The sequence below is a fragment of the Neoarius graeffei genome, chromosome 5, assembly GCF_027579695.1.
Source record: "Neoarius graeffei isolate fNeoGra1 chromosome 5, fNeoGra1.pri, whole genome shotgun sequence".
NCBI classification, from domain to species: Eukaryota; Metazoa; Chordata; class Actinopteri; order Siluriformes; family Ariidae; genus Neoarius; species Neoarius graeffei.
Window position 1 is genome coordinate 38754829 of NC_083573.1, and position 18937 is coordinate 38773765.

Consider the following 18937-nt stretch of genomic DNA (forward strand, 5'->3'; position numbering starts at 1 on the left):
GTGACCTTGAAAGGTCAAACTCAAGGTCACAGGTTTCCAGAGGGCTGTAACTTGAAAACGGTTGATGGTAGACACGTTTACCATCATCAACTTGTAGGAAGTGCCATATGGGCTTCCATTTGGTGCCATGATCTTTGACCTTGAGTGACCTTAAAAGGTCAAACTCAAGGTCACGGGTTTCCAGAGGGCTGTAACTTGAAAACAGTTGATGGTAGACACGTTTACCATCATCAACTTATAGGAAGTGCCATATGGGCTTTCGTGCCATTTATGTTTGACCTTGAAAGGTCAAAATCAAGGTCATGGGTTTCCAGAGGGCTGTAACTTGAAAATGGTTGATGGTAGACAGATGTTTACCCTCATCAACTTATAGGAAGTGCCATATGGGCTTTCATTTGGCATCATGATCTTTGACCTTGAGTGACCCTGAAAGGTCAAAATCAAGGTCACGGATTTCCAGAGGGCTGTAACTTGAAAACGGTTGATGGGTAGACACATGTTTACCATCAACTTATAGGAAGTGCTATATGGGCTTTCATTTGGTGCCGTGACCATTGACCTCAAGTGACCTTGAAAGGTCAAACTCAAGGTCACGGGTTTCCAGAGGGCTGTAACTTGAAAATGGATGATGGTAGACACGTTTACCATCAACTTATAGGAAGTGCCATATGGGCTTTCATTTGGCACCTTGAATGACTTTGAAAGGTCAAACTCAAGGCCATGAATTTCCCTAGGACTATAACCGGACAGCGAAATATTACCATGATCAACATATAGGTTGAAAATAAGTGCTGCCGGGTGAGGTTTGTTTTGCCCGGCAACACTTGTTTTGTGTGTGTGCGCGGGGTGGTTCATTCTGCACTTCAGAGACATTCCACCGAATGGGTGCCATTTACTTGTTGTACCACTCCCAAATTAAACTTAATTTGTTATATCTTTTCAACACTGATTATAATAACACATATTTAACTATTCAAAATGTGTATTGGTCAACCTCAGGCTACGCTACAAGGTTTGGAAGTCAAAGATGGCTGCATTTTTTTTCAGTCCTGTTACCAAAACTCTGAAAGTAACAAGACTGAGTTTTTAGCCTAGGATTAGCTAATACATGGAATTAAGCCACATGGCGTCATCGCTAATAGCATGACCACACTTAGCACATTCTAGTGATTTACCAAAAATCTGTATTTTTAAAATAAAATCATCTAAGAAATAATTTAAGTAACAGGACAGTATGCTGACATTGACCTTATCAGTCAAAGTTAAAAAATCATCAAATATACAGAAAAGTAAATGAGAGAACTAACTTTTGGTCTTCCCATGGCCTTCAGAAGACACAACTGCTGTAACTTCCTGTTGAGCATGTGATTTATGGAATGTTCCAAATTTGTCAGACGGGGTAATATGTTTGGGTAACAGGACTGAGTGAAAACCCAGGGACACGACTAAAACATGTATTTTAACTAAGATATTGTGGATTTCTTATGGAAAAAAATATTTAAACCATGGATAGGATATGGAGTCACACAACAACAAAAGAAATACTGTTTCTGAAGGATTTTAATCATATTTCATAGTTAAGTATAAAGTTAGAGTGCAGGGACAGGTAACCCATGCTATTTTTCTGTTTTTAGGTAGTTTTTATTAATCCTTACAATTATATAGCTTAAATTTGAAATCAGATCAATGTGCAGGTAATAAGGAAATGTATTTTAAAGTACATTTTTATGTGCATTTATACATATTTTCTAGGGACGGAAATGGCACCGATTCAGTGGAATGGCTTTTAAGACGAAGTATAATAAACTATGTCTAGCAAAAAAAAAGTACGCTATTTTTACCCAGTATCCCGAGATAACGACATAATTAATTCAGGATCTCGAGAAAACAACACAACTAATTCGAGATCTCAAGAAAACAAAACAATTATTCCATGATCTCGAGAAAACAAGACAATTGTTCCGTGATCTCGAAAAAAACAAAATTTATTTTATGATCTCGAGAAAACAGCTGAGATTTCTAGCAGAGCTGCGCCCCCTGTGGGTCAGACAACGAAGACTTAGAAATTGGCGGACATGTAACAGAGCAGAAATGACTTTTTACGATGCCTTGAGAGAGAGGGGGGCCAGTCTTCTGCGGAGGTGCCGCGGACTAATTTTGAAATGATCCCTTATTAAAAGACTTAATGCAATCTCTCCCTGTGTCAACCCCTGATCAAAATATTGCCTTATTAGGTGATCGATTATTCCAGACATTCTAATGACCAAAGCTGCGTCTATACAGAATGAGAAATAGCCCCAAAGTCAGCATATCACAAGTCTCTTGGCGCACCTGAATGAACCATTTCTCAGCTGTTTACTCGAGATCATTAAATAATTTTGTTTTCTCGAGATCTCGAAATAACGGTTTTGTTTTCTCGAGATCTCGAATTAGTTGTGTTGTTTTCTCGAGATCCTGAATTAATTATGTCGTTATCTCAGAATAATGGGTTTGTTTTCTCGAGATCTCGAATTAGTTGTGTTGTTTTCTCGAGATCGTGAATTAATTATGTCGTTATCTCGGAATAACGGTTCTGTTTTCTCGAGATCTCGAATTAGTTGTGTTGTTTTCTCGAGATCCTGAATTAATTATGTCGTTATCTCGGAATAACGGTTTTGTTTTCTGGAGATTTCGAATTAGTTGTGGTGTTTTCTCGAGATCCTGAATTAATTATGTCGTTATCTCGGAATAACGGTTTTGTTTTCTCAAGATCTCGAATTAGTTGTGGTGTTTTCTCGAGATCCTGAATTAATTATGTCGTTATCTCGAAATAACGGTTTTGTTTTCTCGAGATCTCGAAATAGTTGTGTTGTTTTCTCGAGATCCTGAATTAATTATGTCGTTATCTCAGAATAATGGTTGTTTTCTCGAGATCTCGAAATAGTTGTGTTGTTTTCTCGAGATCCTGAATTAATTGTCGTTATCTCAGAATAATGGTTTTGTTTTCTCGAGATCTCGAATTAGTTGTGTTGTTTTCTCGAGATCCTGAATTAATTATGTCGTTATCTCGGAATAACGGTTTTGTTTTCTGGAGATTTCGAATTAGTTGTGGTGTTTTCTCGAGATCCTGAATTAATTATGTCGTTATCTCGGAATAACGGTTTTGTTTTCTCGAGATCTCGAATTAGTTGTGGTGTTTTCTCGAGATCCTGAATTAATTATGTCGTTATCTCGGAATAACGGTTCTGTTTTCTCGAGATCTCGAATTAGTTGTGTTGTTTTCTCGAGATCCTGAATTAATTATGTCGTTATCTCGGAATAACGGTTCTGTTTTCTCGAGATCTCGAATTAGTTGTGTTGTTTTCTCGAGATCCTGAATTAATTATGTCATTATCTCGGAATAACGCTTTTTTCTCGAGATCTCGAATTAGTGGTGTTGTTTTCTCGAGATCCTGAATTAATTATGTCGTTATCTCGGGATAACGGTTTTGTTTTCTCGAGATCTCGAATTAGTTGTGTTGTTTTCTCGAGATCCTGAATTAATTATGTCATTATCTCGGAATAACGCTTTTTTCTCGAGATCTCGAATTAGTGGTGTTGTTTTCTCAAGGTCCTGAATTAATTATGTCCTTATCTCGGGATAACAGTTTTGTTTTCTCGAGATCTCGAATTAGTTGTGGTGTTTTCTCGAGATCCTGAATTAATTATGTCGTTATCTCGAAATAACGGTTTTGTTTTCTCGAGATCTCGAATTAGTTGTGGTGTTTTCTCGAGATCCTGAATTAATTGTCTTATCTCGAAATAACGGTTTTGTTTTCTCGAGATCTCGAATTAGTTGTGTTGTTTTCTCGAGATCCTGAATTAATTATGTCGTTATCTCGAAATAACGGTTTTGTTTTCTCGAGATCTCGAATTAGTTGTGTTGTTTTCTCGAGATCCTGAATTAATTATGTCGTTATCTCGGAATAACGGTTTTGTTTTCTCGAGATCTCGAATTAGTTGTGGTGTTTTCTCAAGGTCCTGAATTAATTATGTCATTATCTCGGAATAACGCTTTTTTCTCGAGATCTCGAATTAGTGGTGTTGTTTTCTCGAGATCCTGAATTAATTATGTCGTTATCTCGGGATAACGGTTTTGTTTTCTCGAGATCTCTAATTAGTTGTGTTGTTTTCTCAAGGTCCTGAATTAATTATGTCCTTATCTCGGGATAACGGTTTTGTTTTCTCGAGATCTCGAATTAGTTGTGGTGTTTTCTCGAGATCCTGAATTAATTATGTCGTTATCTCGAAATAACGGTTTTGTTTTCTCGAGATCTCGAATTAGTTGTGTTGTTTTCTCGAGATCCTGAATTAATTATGTCTTATCTCGAAATAACGGTTTTGTTTTCTCGAGATCTCGAATTAGTTGTGTTGTTTTCTCAAGGTCCTGAATTAATTATGTCCTTATCTCGGGATAACGGTTTTGTTTTCTCGAGATCTCGAATTAGTTGTGTTGTTTTCTCGAGATCCTGAATTAATTATGTCGTTATCTCGAAATAACGGTTTTGTTTTCTCGAGATCTCGAATTAGTTGTGTTGTTTTCTCGAGATCCTGAATTAATTATGTCGTTATCTCGGAATAACGGTTTTGTTTTCTCGAGATCTCGAATTAGTTGTGGTGTTTTCTCGAGATCCTGAATTAATTATGTCGTTATCTCGAAATAACGGTTTTGTTTTCTCGAGATCTCGAATTAGTTGTGTTGTTTTCTCGAGATCCTGAATTAATTATGTCGTTATCTCGGAATAACGGTTTTGTTTTCTCGAGATCTCGAATTAGTTGTGGTGTTTTCTCAAGGTCCTGAATTAATTATGTCGTTATCTCGGGATAACAAGGTGAATTAAAAAAAAAGGATTATATGACGGGCCTCTCTCGGCTTCCGTAGGTTCTGACATGTAACGTTGCTTGTTTATTTATGTAATTATTTATAAACCTGTCATTATTTTCGACGACTTGTGGAATTATGTTAAAGTCGTGACGTAGATGACCTTTCGGCTGATGCGCCGCTGCTTTGGTATTCACGAACGCAGTTACGCTGAAAGCGCGCTTAGCGTGTAGCCGTAACCCTGTAGCTCCTCTCCGCAGTGAGAGCCTGTGGGCACTATGCGCGCTTGGAAATGATTTGAACCTTTATGCCTGAGGTAAGTATAGCGGTCTCTGGCCCGGTACACAGCGCAGTGTTGGATTAAACAGGAAACGTTTTCCCTTAAGAGGTTTTTCAAAGTCATTCGTAAGGACGCAGCGCTAGTAAATACACCACATACCCGACCACGCCACTGTAAGCCCTAACAGGACTCTCAGCGGATTCAGGGAGAAATAGAGTGAGAACAGAAGTACATTTTTTGTGCATGCATAGCCATTATCTGTGTTAGTGGCTTAAAAACCGATTAAACCCTTTCCTTCTGGTCTTGTCCCACCCCCAGCTCCTGCTATATTTGGTACTGCATGATAATCCTGTGGCTTCGACCCTAAGCAGAGCATGCAGAACACCATGATTCTTCTCTCTAGGCTGAAAGGACTGGACTTGCTTGAAGATTCTTGAAGACCTCTCATCCGAAAGGCTTCTTCGGTTCTGTCTGAGTATCCGGGATTTATCCTCTCATGGATGAAAAGCAATCCTAAAGTGTCGTCGAGTCATCCTGTTGGTGTGGGTCACTGGGGGCCGGGTGAGAGTCGTTGGGGTGATCAATGGATTGCTGGTTCTCTCTTACCCCTTTTCCACCAAATCAGTTCCAGGGCTGGTTCACAACTCGTTCAACTTGCGATCCAGCCAGAGCATTTTTTAACATAGTTACTGGGAGACCAAATGGTCTCCCAGTGGCCAGATTTGGTCTCCTAGTCAGTGCCAAACCAGCTTCACTGGGAGACCAAATTTTAAACCAAGTTACAGTTAGGTCCATAAATATTTGGACAGAGACAACATTTTTCTAATTTTGGTTCTGTACATTACCACAATGAATTTTGAACAAAACAATTCAGATACAGTTGAAGTTCAGACTTTCAGCTTTAATTCAGTGGGTTGAACAAAATGATTGCATAAAAACGTGAGGAACTAAACCATTTTTTAAACCCAATCCCTTCATTTCAGGGGCTCAAAAGTAATTGGACAAATTAAATAATTGTAAATAAAATGTTCATTTCTAATACTTGGTTGAAAACCCTTTGTTGGCAATGACTGCCTGAAGTCTTGAGCTCATGGACATCACCAGACGCTGTGTTTCCTCCTTTTTAATGCTCTGCCAGGCCTTTACTGCAGCCGTTTTCAGTTGCTGTTTGTTCGTGGGCCTTTTTGTCTGAAGTTTAGTCTTTAACAAGTGAAATGCATGCTCAATTGGGTTGAGATCAGGTGACTGACTTGGCCATTCAAGAATATTCCACTTCTTTGCTTTTATAAACTCCTGGGTTGCTTTGGCTTTATGTTTTGGGTCATTGTCCATCTGTATTATGAAACGCCAACCAATCAGTTTGACTGCATTTGGCTGGATTTGAGCACACAGTATGTCTCTGAATACCTCAGAATTCATCCGGCTGCTTCTGTCCTGTGTCACATCATCAATAAACACTAGTGACCCAGTGCCACTGGCAGCCATGCATGCCCAAGCCATCACACTGCCTCCGCCGTGTTTTACAGATGATGTGGTATGCTTTGGATCATGAGCTGTAGCACGCCTTCACCATACTTTTTTCTTTCCATCATTCTGGTAGAGGTTGATCTTGGTTTCATCTGTCCAAAGAATGTTCTTCCAGAACTGTGCTGGCTTTTTTAGATGTTTTTTAGCAAAGTCCAATCTAGCCTTTTTATTCTTGAGGCTTATGAGTGGTTGCACCGTGCAGTGAACCCTCTGTATTTACTTTCATGCAGTCTTCTCTTTATGGTAGATTTGGATATTGATATGCCTACCTCCTGGAGAGTGTTGTTGTGAAGAGGTTTCTCTTCACCATGGAAATTATTCTGCGATCATCCACCACTGTTGTCTTCTGTGGGCGTCCAGGTCTTTTTGCATTGATGAGTTCACCAGTGCTTGCTTTCTTTCTCAGGATGTACCAAACTGTAGATTTTGCCACTCCTAATATTGTAGCAATTTCTCAGATGGGTTTTTTTCTGTTTTCGCAGCTTAAGGATGGCTTGTTTCACCTGCATGGAGAGCTCCTTTGACCGCATGTTTTCTTCACAGCAAAATCTTCCAAATGCAAGCACCACACCTCAAATCAACTCCAGGCCTTTTATCTGCTTAATTGAGAATGACATAACGAAGGAATTGCCCACACCTGCCCATGAAATAGCCTTTGAGTCAATTGTCCAATTACTTTTGGTCCCTTTAAAAACAGGGTGGCACATGTTAAGGAGCTGAAACTCCTAAACCCTTCATCCAATTTTAATGTGGATACCCTCAAATGAAAGCTGAAAGTCTGGACTTTGTCCATGTCCATTATATAACTATAACCTGAATATGTTTCAGTAAACAGGTAAAAAAACAAAATTTGTGTCAGTGTCCAAATATATATGGACCTAACTGTATGCCTTATCATTTGGTTCAGTCAGTCGCAATTAATTAACCAAGTACCATGTAAGTATACATTTAACAAGGAAAACGAAGATCTATGTTATAAGATATACACACACAAGATCATGTTGGTTAAGAAAAACAAAACTAAAATTTGGTTACTGAGATGGCTGATGTCAGAATCCGATGTCATTACTGCGTAACTTTGAGTGTCTTTGACATAACATTTGTGCTTGGTAATTGCTCTTGATAGCTGTGTAGTCACTGTAGTGTGTTTGTCTGTATGGTGATTGGTGAACCATTTTGCATCACAGAATATGCTGCAGAGGTGCAGCCGCATGGACTCTGGGGCCTGTGATTGTATCGCCCAGACCAGTTGGTCTCCTAGTGGAAAATCCTTAAAAAATGCTCTGAATCCAGCTGAGAATCAGTTTGCTTTTCCATAGCTTGGGGTGCTAAGGGGAGCCACGTCGCTGCGTTTGCATAAACCTTGGCGCGAACATCGAAGCAACAACAACACGAAGAAGAACAATAATAATAATAATGGATGACTGCTGCTTTACTGCATCCATGATACACTGTATTGCCAAAAGTATTTGCTCACCCATCCAAATTATCGGAATCAGGTGTTCCAATAACTTCCATGGCCACCAAGCACCTAGGCATGCAGACTAGGACAGGAAATCAAGACAATGGGTAGAAAGGCTTGGTAATGCATATTATAATAATTTTGCAATGCAAACACAGCTCCTTAATTGAGCTCAGGTGCGCCTTGTTCACGGCGCGCGTGCTGGAGTCCACTCTGTGTGTGCGCAGCCTGAGGCGCGCGTGCCACAGCGTGCAGGACTGACGCTCCGTCACTGATGAAGCTGCAAATCTTGAAATGAATCTAAATTGGAATGATATGGTGATCTGGCCGCTGTGAAAACAGTTTTCAAAATGGCGGCGCTGACACTTCACGTTTGAAGTCTCGCACAAGTCTCGTGAAGATCGCGTGGATAAGCGACGCCTGCTGTGGACCAAACGAACTACATTCAGCATGGCTAAAAACTGAATAGGCTGGTAAGTGTATACTATATTGCCAAAAGTATTTGCTCACCCATCCAAATTATTGGAATCAGGTGTTCCAATCACTTCCATGGCCACAGGTGTATAAAATCAAGCACCTAGGCATGCAGACTGTTTTTACAGTTTGGAGCTGGCCCCTTCCTTTTCCAACATGACTGTGCACAAAGCAAGGTCCATAAAGACATGGATGACAGAGTCTGGTGTGGATGAACTTGACTGGCCTGCACAGAGTCCTGACCTCAACCCGATAGAACACCTTTGGGATGAATTAGAGCGGAGACTGAGAGCCAGGCCTTCTCGTCCAACATCAGTGTGTGACCTCACAAATGCGCTTCTGGAAGAATGGTCAAAAATTCCCATAAACACACTCCTAAACCTTGTGGACAGCCTTCCCAGAAGAGTTGAAGCTGTTCTAGCTGCAAAGGGTGGACCGACGTCATATTGAACCCTGTGGATTAGGAATGGGATGTCACTTAAGATCATATGTGAGTCAAAGCAGGTGAGCAAATACTTTTGGCAATATAGTGTATCTCGTCGCTTATTTAAAAATGGTGACCTTTCGTGGTCTTGCTATTGTTGTTGGTCTTAACAACCCCCCCCCCCCCCCCCCCCCCCGCTGACACAAGCAGTTCTTTCCTCTGGCCCAAGCCTGGAACCGGTTTTTCTGGCCCCAGAGCCAGTTCTTTATCAGTGGAAACAGAAAACCCGGTTCCAAACTAAGCACTGGCCCCGGACCAGCCCTGGAACTGATTTGGTGGAAAAGGGGTATCTGTCCTCCTGGGTTTTGGTGTGCATTCAGTTGTCTGGGAAGTGTGCCAAGGACTGCATTGTAGGTGGCTGATAAATGATGTCTTAGACCACCACCTCTGTTCAGTGATGGCCGTTCCAGGTTGACAAAGAAAAGAAACCTTTGTCACATGCACACTTCAAGCACAGTGAAATTCATCCTCTGCATTTAACCCATCTGAAGCAGTGAACACACGCGTGCATGCACACGCACTCAGAGCAGTGGGCAGCCACACCAGAGCACCCGGGGAGCAGTCAGGGGTTCGGTACCTTGCTCAAGGGCACCTCAGCCCAAGGCCGCCCCACGTCAACATAAGTGCATGTCTTTGGACTGTGGGGGAAACCCACGCAGACACGGGGAGGCCCTCGCCAGCCGCTGGGTTCGAACCTGGAACCTTCTTGCTGTGAGGCGACCATGCTAACCACTACACCACTGTGCCGCCAATGGCTTCTTTAACTCCTCGCTCATCAGGGTCTCTGCACATTTCTGACCAGCAAAAATAATACTTTTTAAGACCATTTTAAGACCACCGAGTATAAAAAATAAGACCACTACCGCGGAACAAATACGTACAGTAAAAAAAAAAAGCACACTCTAGGTTAAGTTCAAAGCATTTTTTTTAATAAATAAGTGCATCTTCAGTTTACAAAACAGAACATTAGCTGCCTTCTCGATATTTTAATAGTAGGGTACTGCTGTAAACATAAACAGTGAGGAAACAAATTGATCTTCAGTTAACAAAACAGAACATAAGCTCACACCTTCATTTGAAGTGTATGAGTGGTGTCAGGTAATCGTCTGCAGAACCCACAGTATTTCTGCCTTCAGCGTAGCGGTTGGGGCGAATGCCGCGAAAGCACTTGTGCTGGGACCCGGAGACGCTAAAGCTGGCATTGCACTTTTTGTGACCGTAGAGGCTAACATTGGCATGGGGACTGTTGTTGCCCGACTAGCAGCATAGCGCATATGCGTTTCCCCTTTCGAGTGAGCGTCAAGGGCTTTACAGCCCATTGTTGTTAACTTGATGTCTTTCCGACATACCTCACATCTCGCTTCATATTCTGAAGTTGCTGTTGTTAGCCAACTTTTGTATTTTGGCTCCTCAAGCCACTTCTTACTAAACTTACACTTCCCCATCTCCGTTCATGTTCAAGTTCAACCACTTCTTCCTCGTCTGCTCTACTCTCAATGGTTCTACTACATGGATAAAAGAACACACTGCCCCCTGTGGCGTGGTTCCTGCGCTATTAGAACTAGTGCTAGACACACAACGGCTCTTGTGCTACTTGTTCAGCATCTTGACAACAAACGACGCTGGTTGAATAAATAACGTTAGCGCGGAAAAAAAATCCAGACATATGGTTTTTTTTTTCATTTACCGTAGGCTACCCGGATGAAATTTAATACCTCCCATGTGAAATTTAATACCATAGCTCAAAAAATAGCGAAATATAATGCTTTTTAAGACCTTAAAAAACACATATTAAAAATAAGACTTTTTAAGACTTTTTAAGGATCCGCGGAGACCCTGGCTCATACCAACGATCCTCTCTGGCTAAAATGCGTACGTTGCAATCCTGAAACGACTGTCCTTTGTTGCGATGAAGATAGACAGCAGAGTTCTGGCCTGAGGAACCACTTGAGGCCGTTCACACCTGACTCCCACTGACCTACACCAACAGGATGACTCGACGACACCTTAGGATTGCTTTTCATCCATGAGAGGATAAATCCCGGATACTCCCTATTAGTCAGACAGAACTGAAGAAGCCTTTCGGATGAGAGGTGAAACGTCTTCAAGCAAGTCCAGTTGCTCTCTTTTACCACCCACAGTTTACTATGACCTGAGAATCTTCACAGACGTGTTTCTCTCTAGGCTGTTTTTGATGAGACACACTTGAGCGAGACACAATTCACATCCATTTCACACATCTGAAAAACCAGTAACTAAAATATAAAGTGTCATTTGTACTGTAAGCCTCCAGTAGACTTTCAGTTTCAAGTATTAATGCTGTCTCTTCAGGACTTAGGTTTGAATCCCCATAAAGGTTGAATAAGATGGCACACTTGGACCTGGGAAATGTAGTGCTTCGGCGGATGAAAGAGGAGGATATTGAGGCTGTAAAGGCTCTTATCAAGGTATTTCGATGACGACTTCATCATTGTGTAGATCTTTTTTGTTTGTTTGTTTCATGTGCCTGTCTTTGGCTAGTACAGTGCTGAGCGTAAATGAGTACACCCCATTTGAAAAGTAAAATTTTTAAGCAATATCTCAATGAACACAAACAATTTCCAAAATGTTGACAAGACAAAGTTTAATATAACATCTGTTTAACTTAGTGCTGTCAAGCGATTAAAATATTTAATCGCGATTAATGTCGCGACTGTCATAGTTAACTCACGATTAATCGCAATTTAATTGCACATTTTTGTCACATGAAAAACCATTGTAATTCTCTTATCAGCATAAAGTGAATGGGCTTGCTCACCGTTCGAACTACGGGGGTACTCGGGGGATCCGAGATCCCCTGAAACAGACATGAGATCCCTTGAAAACATGATTTGGGAAATGTTGGGGGGTCTCTAAAATATTGGCAAAATGATGTTTACTGACATAGCAATCGTATGTAACGGGAAGCATTTGCATATCCAAAGTGAGTGTGCGATGGAGAGCCGCGCTCTGAGACAAGCGCAAGCACCCCCTGCCCCCCAAGGGGAAAAAAGGGACCCCCCGAAAATATCGGCATAGTTCGAACACTGGTTGTACCAATGTTTTTTTTTTTTATTGCAGAGCATAACACGTCTTGTCACAGCCACTGCAAAGTGGGGCTGGAGCCGCCGATGGGAAAACGAAACCTAAGCCGAGCACCGTGGCTCTTCGGGGGAGGGCAGAGGACTCTGGCTGTGCGGGGCGTGGCATTACAGTCTAGCTGCTATCGTTTTTCTAAGCAAAGTCTCTGTTACAAGTTCCTGGCAGTTTCAAAAGCTTATGAAAAACCTACATGTCACAGAGCGTTAATCTCGCGATAAAAAAATTATCGCCGTTAAAATTGAGTCAGGTTAACGCATTAATAACGCGACATTTTTGACAGCACTAGTTTAACTTATAATGGGAAAAAGTAAGGTTAATAATATAACTTGGATTACACATTTTTCAGTTTTACTCAAATTAGGGTGGTGCAAAAATGAGTACACCCCACAACAAAAACTACTACATCTAGTACTTTGTATGGCCTCCATGATTTTTAATGACAGCACCAAGTCTTCTAGGCATAGAATGAACAAGTTGGCGACATTTTGCAACATCAATCTTTTTCCATTCTTCAACAATGACCTCTTTTAGTGACCGGATGCTGGATGGAGAGTGATGCTCAACTTCAAGGTTCAAGGTTTCTTTATTTGTACCATACTGTAGTATTGGTAAATTCGTTGTGCAGGCAGGAATTCAGCGATCCCAGTACAAAATAACAGCTACGTAAAATACATTGTGACAGACAAGACAACAGCAGTACACACATCCTAACATATACAATCCTTAAAAGTATGGTCTTTAAAAAGTGCTTCATCATCAGTTGTTCAGTATGAACAAGATTGTTCACCTCTGGGCCTTACTGTTCAGCAATACAATTGCTGTTGGTACAAAGCTCTTTCTGTACCGTTTTGTCCTTCCCTTAGGGACCCCAAAACAACGACTAGAGGGAAGGAGCTGGAACTCACCATGCAACGGTTGTGAGCCATCTTTGAGAATACAGGTAGCTTTACGTTGTAACTGTGTCATAAAGAGAAGACATGGTGAGTTGAGGCTTCCCAATTAGCCGCCCAGCCCATTTAATGATTTGGTTCAGGGAGTTTTTGTCCTGTAGTGACAGATTACCAAACCAAGACACCAAGGCAAAAGATAACAGTGACTCAATAAAAGCACAATAAAATAGGGTCAGCATAGTTTTGTCAATGTTAAAACAGAACAATTTCCGAAGATAAAACAGCCGCTAATGTCCCCTCTTGCATACTGCTTCGCAGTTCTTGTTAAAAGTCAGTTTGTCATCAACGACAATCCCAAGATACTTGTAATTATCCACCCATTCAACAAATTGGCCCTTAATGACTGTGGGATCATGGTTTGGAGCCTGAGTTCTGAAATCAATAATCATGTCCTTTGTTTTGGATGTATTAAGCACCAAGAAAGAAAGATTGCACCACCTGATAAAATCCTCCAAGACTGGACCATGGCTGGATTCATTATTGTGCAGCAAACTTAAAATGACGGTATTGTCTGCAAACTTGTCTCTTCAGAATTCCCCATAGGTGTTCGATTGGGTTCAGATCAGGAGACATACTTGGCCACTGAATCACTTTCACCCTGTTCTTCTTCAGAAATCCACCTTAGATGTGTGTTTAGTCATGTTGGAAAAGTGCACGACGACCAAGGGCACGGAGTGATGGTAGCATCTTCTCTTTCAGTATAGAGCAATACATCTGTGAATTCATGATGCCGTCAATGAAATGCAGCTCCCCGACACCAGCAGCACTCGTGCAGCCCCACATAAGGACACTGCCACTAGGGGTCGACCGATAATCGGCCTGGCCGATATATCGGGCAGATATTCTGCATTTTTAGGGTTATCGGTATCGGCCATAATTTCCACCGATATGCCGATAACATGCCTTTTTGCAGCCATTTCGTTCCTAACGCGACTGTCACTGCACGTCCTTTCCTGCACTCGCCTCTCTGAGTTCAAGAACACATTTCCCGCCCACCACAACATCTGATTTGTTTGGCACAAAAGATATAGCCAATCGACACGCGCAGCTAAACACTCTGAACTGTTTCAAGGCGCCCGTATCAAGGTAAGGACACGCTGCTTTTGCCGCAATAAGTCACAAACACACAAGTACAATATCATTATATGTTTACATTCTTCATCTACTACTCGTTAAAATTGTCCATTTGCATCTGTGTAGCCAGGCAAACTTAGCTTACGGAAGGAAGCACTTGAATTAGCCTACAACCAACCAGTCTCGCTGAAACAGCATAACGTAGGCATTTTTAAATCCCTGTCTGGAAACGTTGTGAATGTGTCAGTAGTTCTACTCGAACAGTAGAATGACAGCCATACAGAGAGGTGGTCAAGGGAAGACGAAATAAAACGTAGTGTTTGTGTTCTGTAGGCTAGCGCAAGCCTACTGGCTATTTGTTATGGTGATGAGTAAACTTCATGACGTGACTCGTGCTCAGAAAGCGCATTGCACTTGTATGTTAGATAACTTTATAAAGCGCTATTTGAACATTTAAACAAGCCAGATGTGACTAGTATTTATAATTCTTGCGCAAGTGATTCTCCTCGCTAGCGCTCCTGATTCGGAAAGCGATATACTCTTAAAGGAGCAGCCGCTCCTGATAGGGAGTGATGGCCTACTTTACTGTATGTTTGATGTTACTTTTTAAAAAATGCTGCAGGCAGCTCCCTACACTTGGTTTTGTTATTTAAAAACTACTTGAAGTTGGTAAGTCTTACTTAGTTCTTAGTGTAAAAGAATCCAGAGTGTATTTTCATTTATTTTCCACTGAAAATGGTGAGCTGTAATATAGTAGGGAGTGATTTATTTTTTTATTGGTGAATATTTATTTTATTATTATTTTATTTCTCATTTTATTCTAACTAATGTTTGACTTTATTGTACAAATGCTGCTGGCATCTCCCTGCACAAAATTTCATGTTCAATTTTACAATTAAACATACATTTCATGGATATGAAGGTCTGTGTCAGTGTGTGCTATGTTTAATTTCATGTGAATTATAATGTTTACATTTATCGGTTGCACATATCGGTTATCGGCATCCCAATTCCATAATAATCGGTATCGGCCCTGAAAAAACATATCGGTCGATCCCTAACTGCCACCACCATGTTTCACTGTAGGCACCATGCATTTTTCTTTGTATTCCTCGCCTTTGCGACGCCATACAGTTTTGAAGCCATCAGTTCCAAAAACATTTATCTTGGTCTCATCACTCCAGAGTATAGAGTCTCAGTAGTCTTCATCTTTGTCAGCATGGGCCCTGGCAAACTCTAGGCGGGCTTTTTTGTGACTGGACTTTAGGAGAGGCTTCTTTCGTGGACGGCATCCATGCATGCCATTCCTCTGCAGTGTACGCCGTATTGTGTCACGGGAAATAGTCACCCCAGTTTGGCTTTCTACTTCTTTAGATAACTGCAGTGAACTCGCATGCCGATTTTCTTCAACCCTTCTCATCAGAAGACGCTCCTGTCGAGGTGTTAACTTCCGTGGACGACCTGGACGTCTCTGTGAGATGGTTGCAGTAACATCTTTCTAAATTTTTGTACCACTTTTGCTACAGTATTCTGACTGATAAGTAAAGCTTTGCTGATCTTCTTGTAGCCTTCACCTTTGTGGTGGAAAGAAATAATTTTCTTTGGGGAATTCTGAAGAGACAAGTTGAGCATCACTCTCCATCCAGCATCCAGTCACTAAAAGAGGTCATTGTTGAAGAATGGAAAAAGATTGATGTTGCAAAATGTCGCCAGCTTGTTCATTCTATGCCTAGAAGACTTGGTGCTGTCATTAAAAATCATGGAGGCCATACAAAGTACTAGATGTAGTAGTTTTTGTTGTGGGGTGTACTCATTTTTGCACCACCCTAATTTGAGTAAAACTGAAAAATGTGTAATCTAAGTTTTATATTATTAACCTTACTTTCACGTTATAAGTTAAACAGATGTTATATTAAACTTTGTCTTGTCAACATTTTGGAAATTGTGTTCATTAAGATATTGTTTAAAATGTTACTTTTCAAAGGGGGTGCACTCATTTACGCTGAGCACTGTATGTTGATAACCAACAGCGATGAGGCAGCCTACAGATAGGAAGTTCAGGCCCTCACATCTTGGTGTCAGAACAGTGCTGGTGGTGCTCCTCAACACCAACAAAACGAAGGAGCTTGTCATTGACGTCAGAAAACGACCAGTTAAAACAAATGCCAGCCTGGTGATCTCTGGAGAGGAGGTGGAATAAGTGGGGAGCTTCAAGTACCTCGGTGTTCACCTCTTATGCCCCTTTTCCACCAAAGCAGTTCCAGGGCTGGTTTGGGGCCAGTGCTTAGTTTGGAACCGGGTTTTCTGTTTCCACTGACAAAGAACTGGCTCTGGGGCCAGAAAAACCGGTTCCAGGCTAGCACCAACTCTCTGCTGGGCCAGAGGAAAGAACCGCTTACGTCAGCGGGGGGGGGGGGCGGAGTTGTTAAGACCAACAACAATAACAAGACCGCAAAAGATGGCAATTTTTAAGCGACAAGAAGCAGCAGCTGTACAAACGCGAAGTCATTTATTATTATTATTATTATTATTATTATTATTATTATTGTTGCTGCTGCTGCTGTTTCTTCCATGTTGTTTTTGCTTCGATATTCGCGCCAAGGTTTATGCAAACGTAGCGACGTAACTGACGTATACAGCGACGTAATGACGTATACAACAACATAACTGACGTATACAGCGACGTAATGATGTGGCTTCCTCTAGCACTGCGAGCTATGGAAAAGCAAACTGGTTCTCAGCTGGCTCGCAAGTTGAACGAGTTGTGAACCAGCACCAGCACTGGCCCCGAACCAGCCCTGGAACTGATTTGGTGGAAAAGGGGCATTAGAGGACCTGACATGGGGAGTGAACACCAGAGAGGTGGTGATGAAGGCCCAGCAGAGAGACTTCTTCCTGCGATCCCTGAGGAAAACTGGGCTCTCACAGAAACTCCTCACCAACTTCTACCAGTGCACCATACAAAGTGTTCTGAGCTATGGATGCATGGTGCAGTTCTCCAGATGCACCTCGGAGGAGAGGAAAGATCTGCAACGGATCATCAGGACTGCATCTAAAATCATTGGTACCCCTGTCCAATCCCTGGAACAGATTTACTCTGCCAGGTTGAGAAACAGAGCCACATAGATTAGGACTGACTGCACCCACCCCGGACAATGTCTTTTTGACGCCCTTCCCTCTGGCAGGCTTAGGGTCATAAAGTCACAAACCGCAAGACACCAAAATAGCTTCTTCCCCAGGGCCATAAAAGCTCTGCTGGAGGCCTGATCCGGATTTGGACTCGCACTCTCTGCACCTTACTGTGTTTGGCTACATTGAATAATTACATACTTCTGCTTGTATGCCAATATGCTGCTATTTAAAAGGTTATGTATATTATTTATTTATTTATTTTATTGATATGCTGCTGTGATCTGAGCCCTCAAACAGGGTTTCGTCGTATAGTAACGTGCAATGACAGTAAAGAATCTATCTATCTATGTGCAGCAAATTAATAAAAATATTTTTTTTCATCATGTATAACTACTACTTTCTGCTTCCGTCACCAAACTTCTGCCTTGTTGTCTTCCAGCAAGGATGTGAAGGGATGGAGAACCGGCTCATCCTGCACCTCCTTACGAGACCACTGGCGGTCCTGCTGCTTGCCACAGTCTCTTCTGTGCTCCGTTTTGTAGTGCACTCTTTTATGCTAGCCCTTTTCATCCCTGTTTTCCTTCTCATCATATACCTCAAGCTCACCATCCCACGGTCCATGGGCATCCTGGGCTCCAGCAGACCCTACTGGGACTATCTGGGCAGCAGCTACCATGCTAGGTCCGAACCAGACCTACCGAACCCGCATGCCACCAAAGCCAAGCTCGTGACTGACCAGGAGAAAGCCAAACGTCGGAAGAAAGCCAAAGAGAAGTATAAGAGCAAAGAGGCAGAGAAAGCGAAGGCTGAAGACAAGGAGAAGGTGGATGAAGATGATCTAAAGGAGCGGGCACGTGTTGCAGGGGAGGTGTGGGTCGCAGAGAGCGATGGTGAAGTGCTTGGTTGCGTTGCCCGAGATGGTTGGAGCCGGCATGGTGTGTACCGTATCTGTAGGCTGGTAGTGCAGAGCTGGTACCGGAGAGAAGGGCTTGGCAGGCTGCTGGTCCAGAGCCTGGAGTCTAGAGCCAAACAGAGCAGAGTGCACAGGGTCTATGCCCATGTGCCCTTCCCCTCCAAAGTAGGAGAGGCATTCTTCAGAAAACTGGGCTACCGGCTCCAGGGAGAGACGTCTGGGGTGGAAGGTGAAGAGGAGGAGGAGGATTACGAGGAGCCAGGAAAAGGCTGGTTGGGCTTCCCAGTGACAAAGGTGTTTGTTAAAGACTTGTGAATGGGCACTTTTTTTGTAACTACAGCCTGAAATCGTAAAATAGTCAAATAATTTGTGACATTACTGACGTAATTTCTGAAATTCTATAAACTCACTACAGTGAGTGAAACCCACAAGTTCATTTAAAATTACAACGTTTATTTATATTGGTTATTTATTGTGTCTTTTTGCTTATTTTTTCTCTCCATTACATTTATTTTAAATGTTCTGATGTCATTTCAGATTTTTTTTTTTTTAATTCATGTAGTTGCACTGTAACAGAATAGTACTGAACTACCAGAGTTTTTCTTTTGTCTGTAAAAAGCTATAAATAAATCTTCTCTCAAACTGGTTTTACTCAGGGGTTGCTGTTAATTATGCAGCATT

At 41.8% G+C, this 18937-nt stretch overlaps 1 protein-coding gene across 3 annotated transcripts; it reads left to right on the forward strand.

The window, feature by feature from the left end:
• The first annotated feature begins 5055 nt into the window (after positions 1-5055).
• nat14 (N-acetyltransferase 14 (GCN5-related, putative)) lies at positions 5056-18726 on the forward strand. Of its 3 annotated transcripts, none has more exons than XM_060920495.1 (3): positions 5056-5156; positions 11399-11514; positions 17783-18726. In XM_060920495.1, the coding sequence occupies exons 2-3, from the start codon at positions 11434-11436 to the stop codon at positions 18569-18571; spliced, it is 870 nt and encodes a 289-aa protein (XP_060776478.1). In that variant the 5' UTR covers positions 5056-5156; positions 11399-11433; the 3' UTR covers positions 18572-18726. The 3 variants fall into 3 exon arrangements, with proteins under 3 accessions (XP_060776478.1, XP_060776480.1, XP_060776479.1); XM_060920497.1 differs by lacking the exon at positions 5056-5156 and adding an exon at positions 11079-11318; XM_060920496.1 differs by lacking the exon at positions 5056-5156 and having other exon boundaries at positions 11079-11514.
• The last annotated feature ends 211 nt before the right edge of the window (positions 18727-18937 follow it).

Bases quoted from the DNA above. Each gene is read 5' to 3' on its own strand.
- nat14 (XM_060920495.1), top strand. From the start codon at position 11,434: ATGGCACACTTGGACCTGGGAAATGTAGTGCTTCGGCGGATGAAAGAG. The intron at 11,515-17,782 runs GTATTTCGATGA...GTTGTCTTCCAG, and splicing joins CTGTAAAGGCTCTTATCAAG to CAAGGATGTGAAGGGATGGA.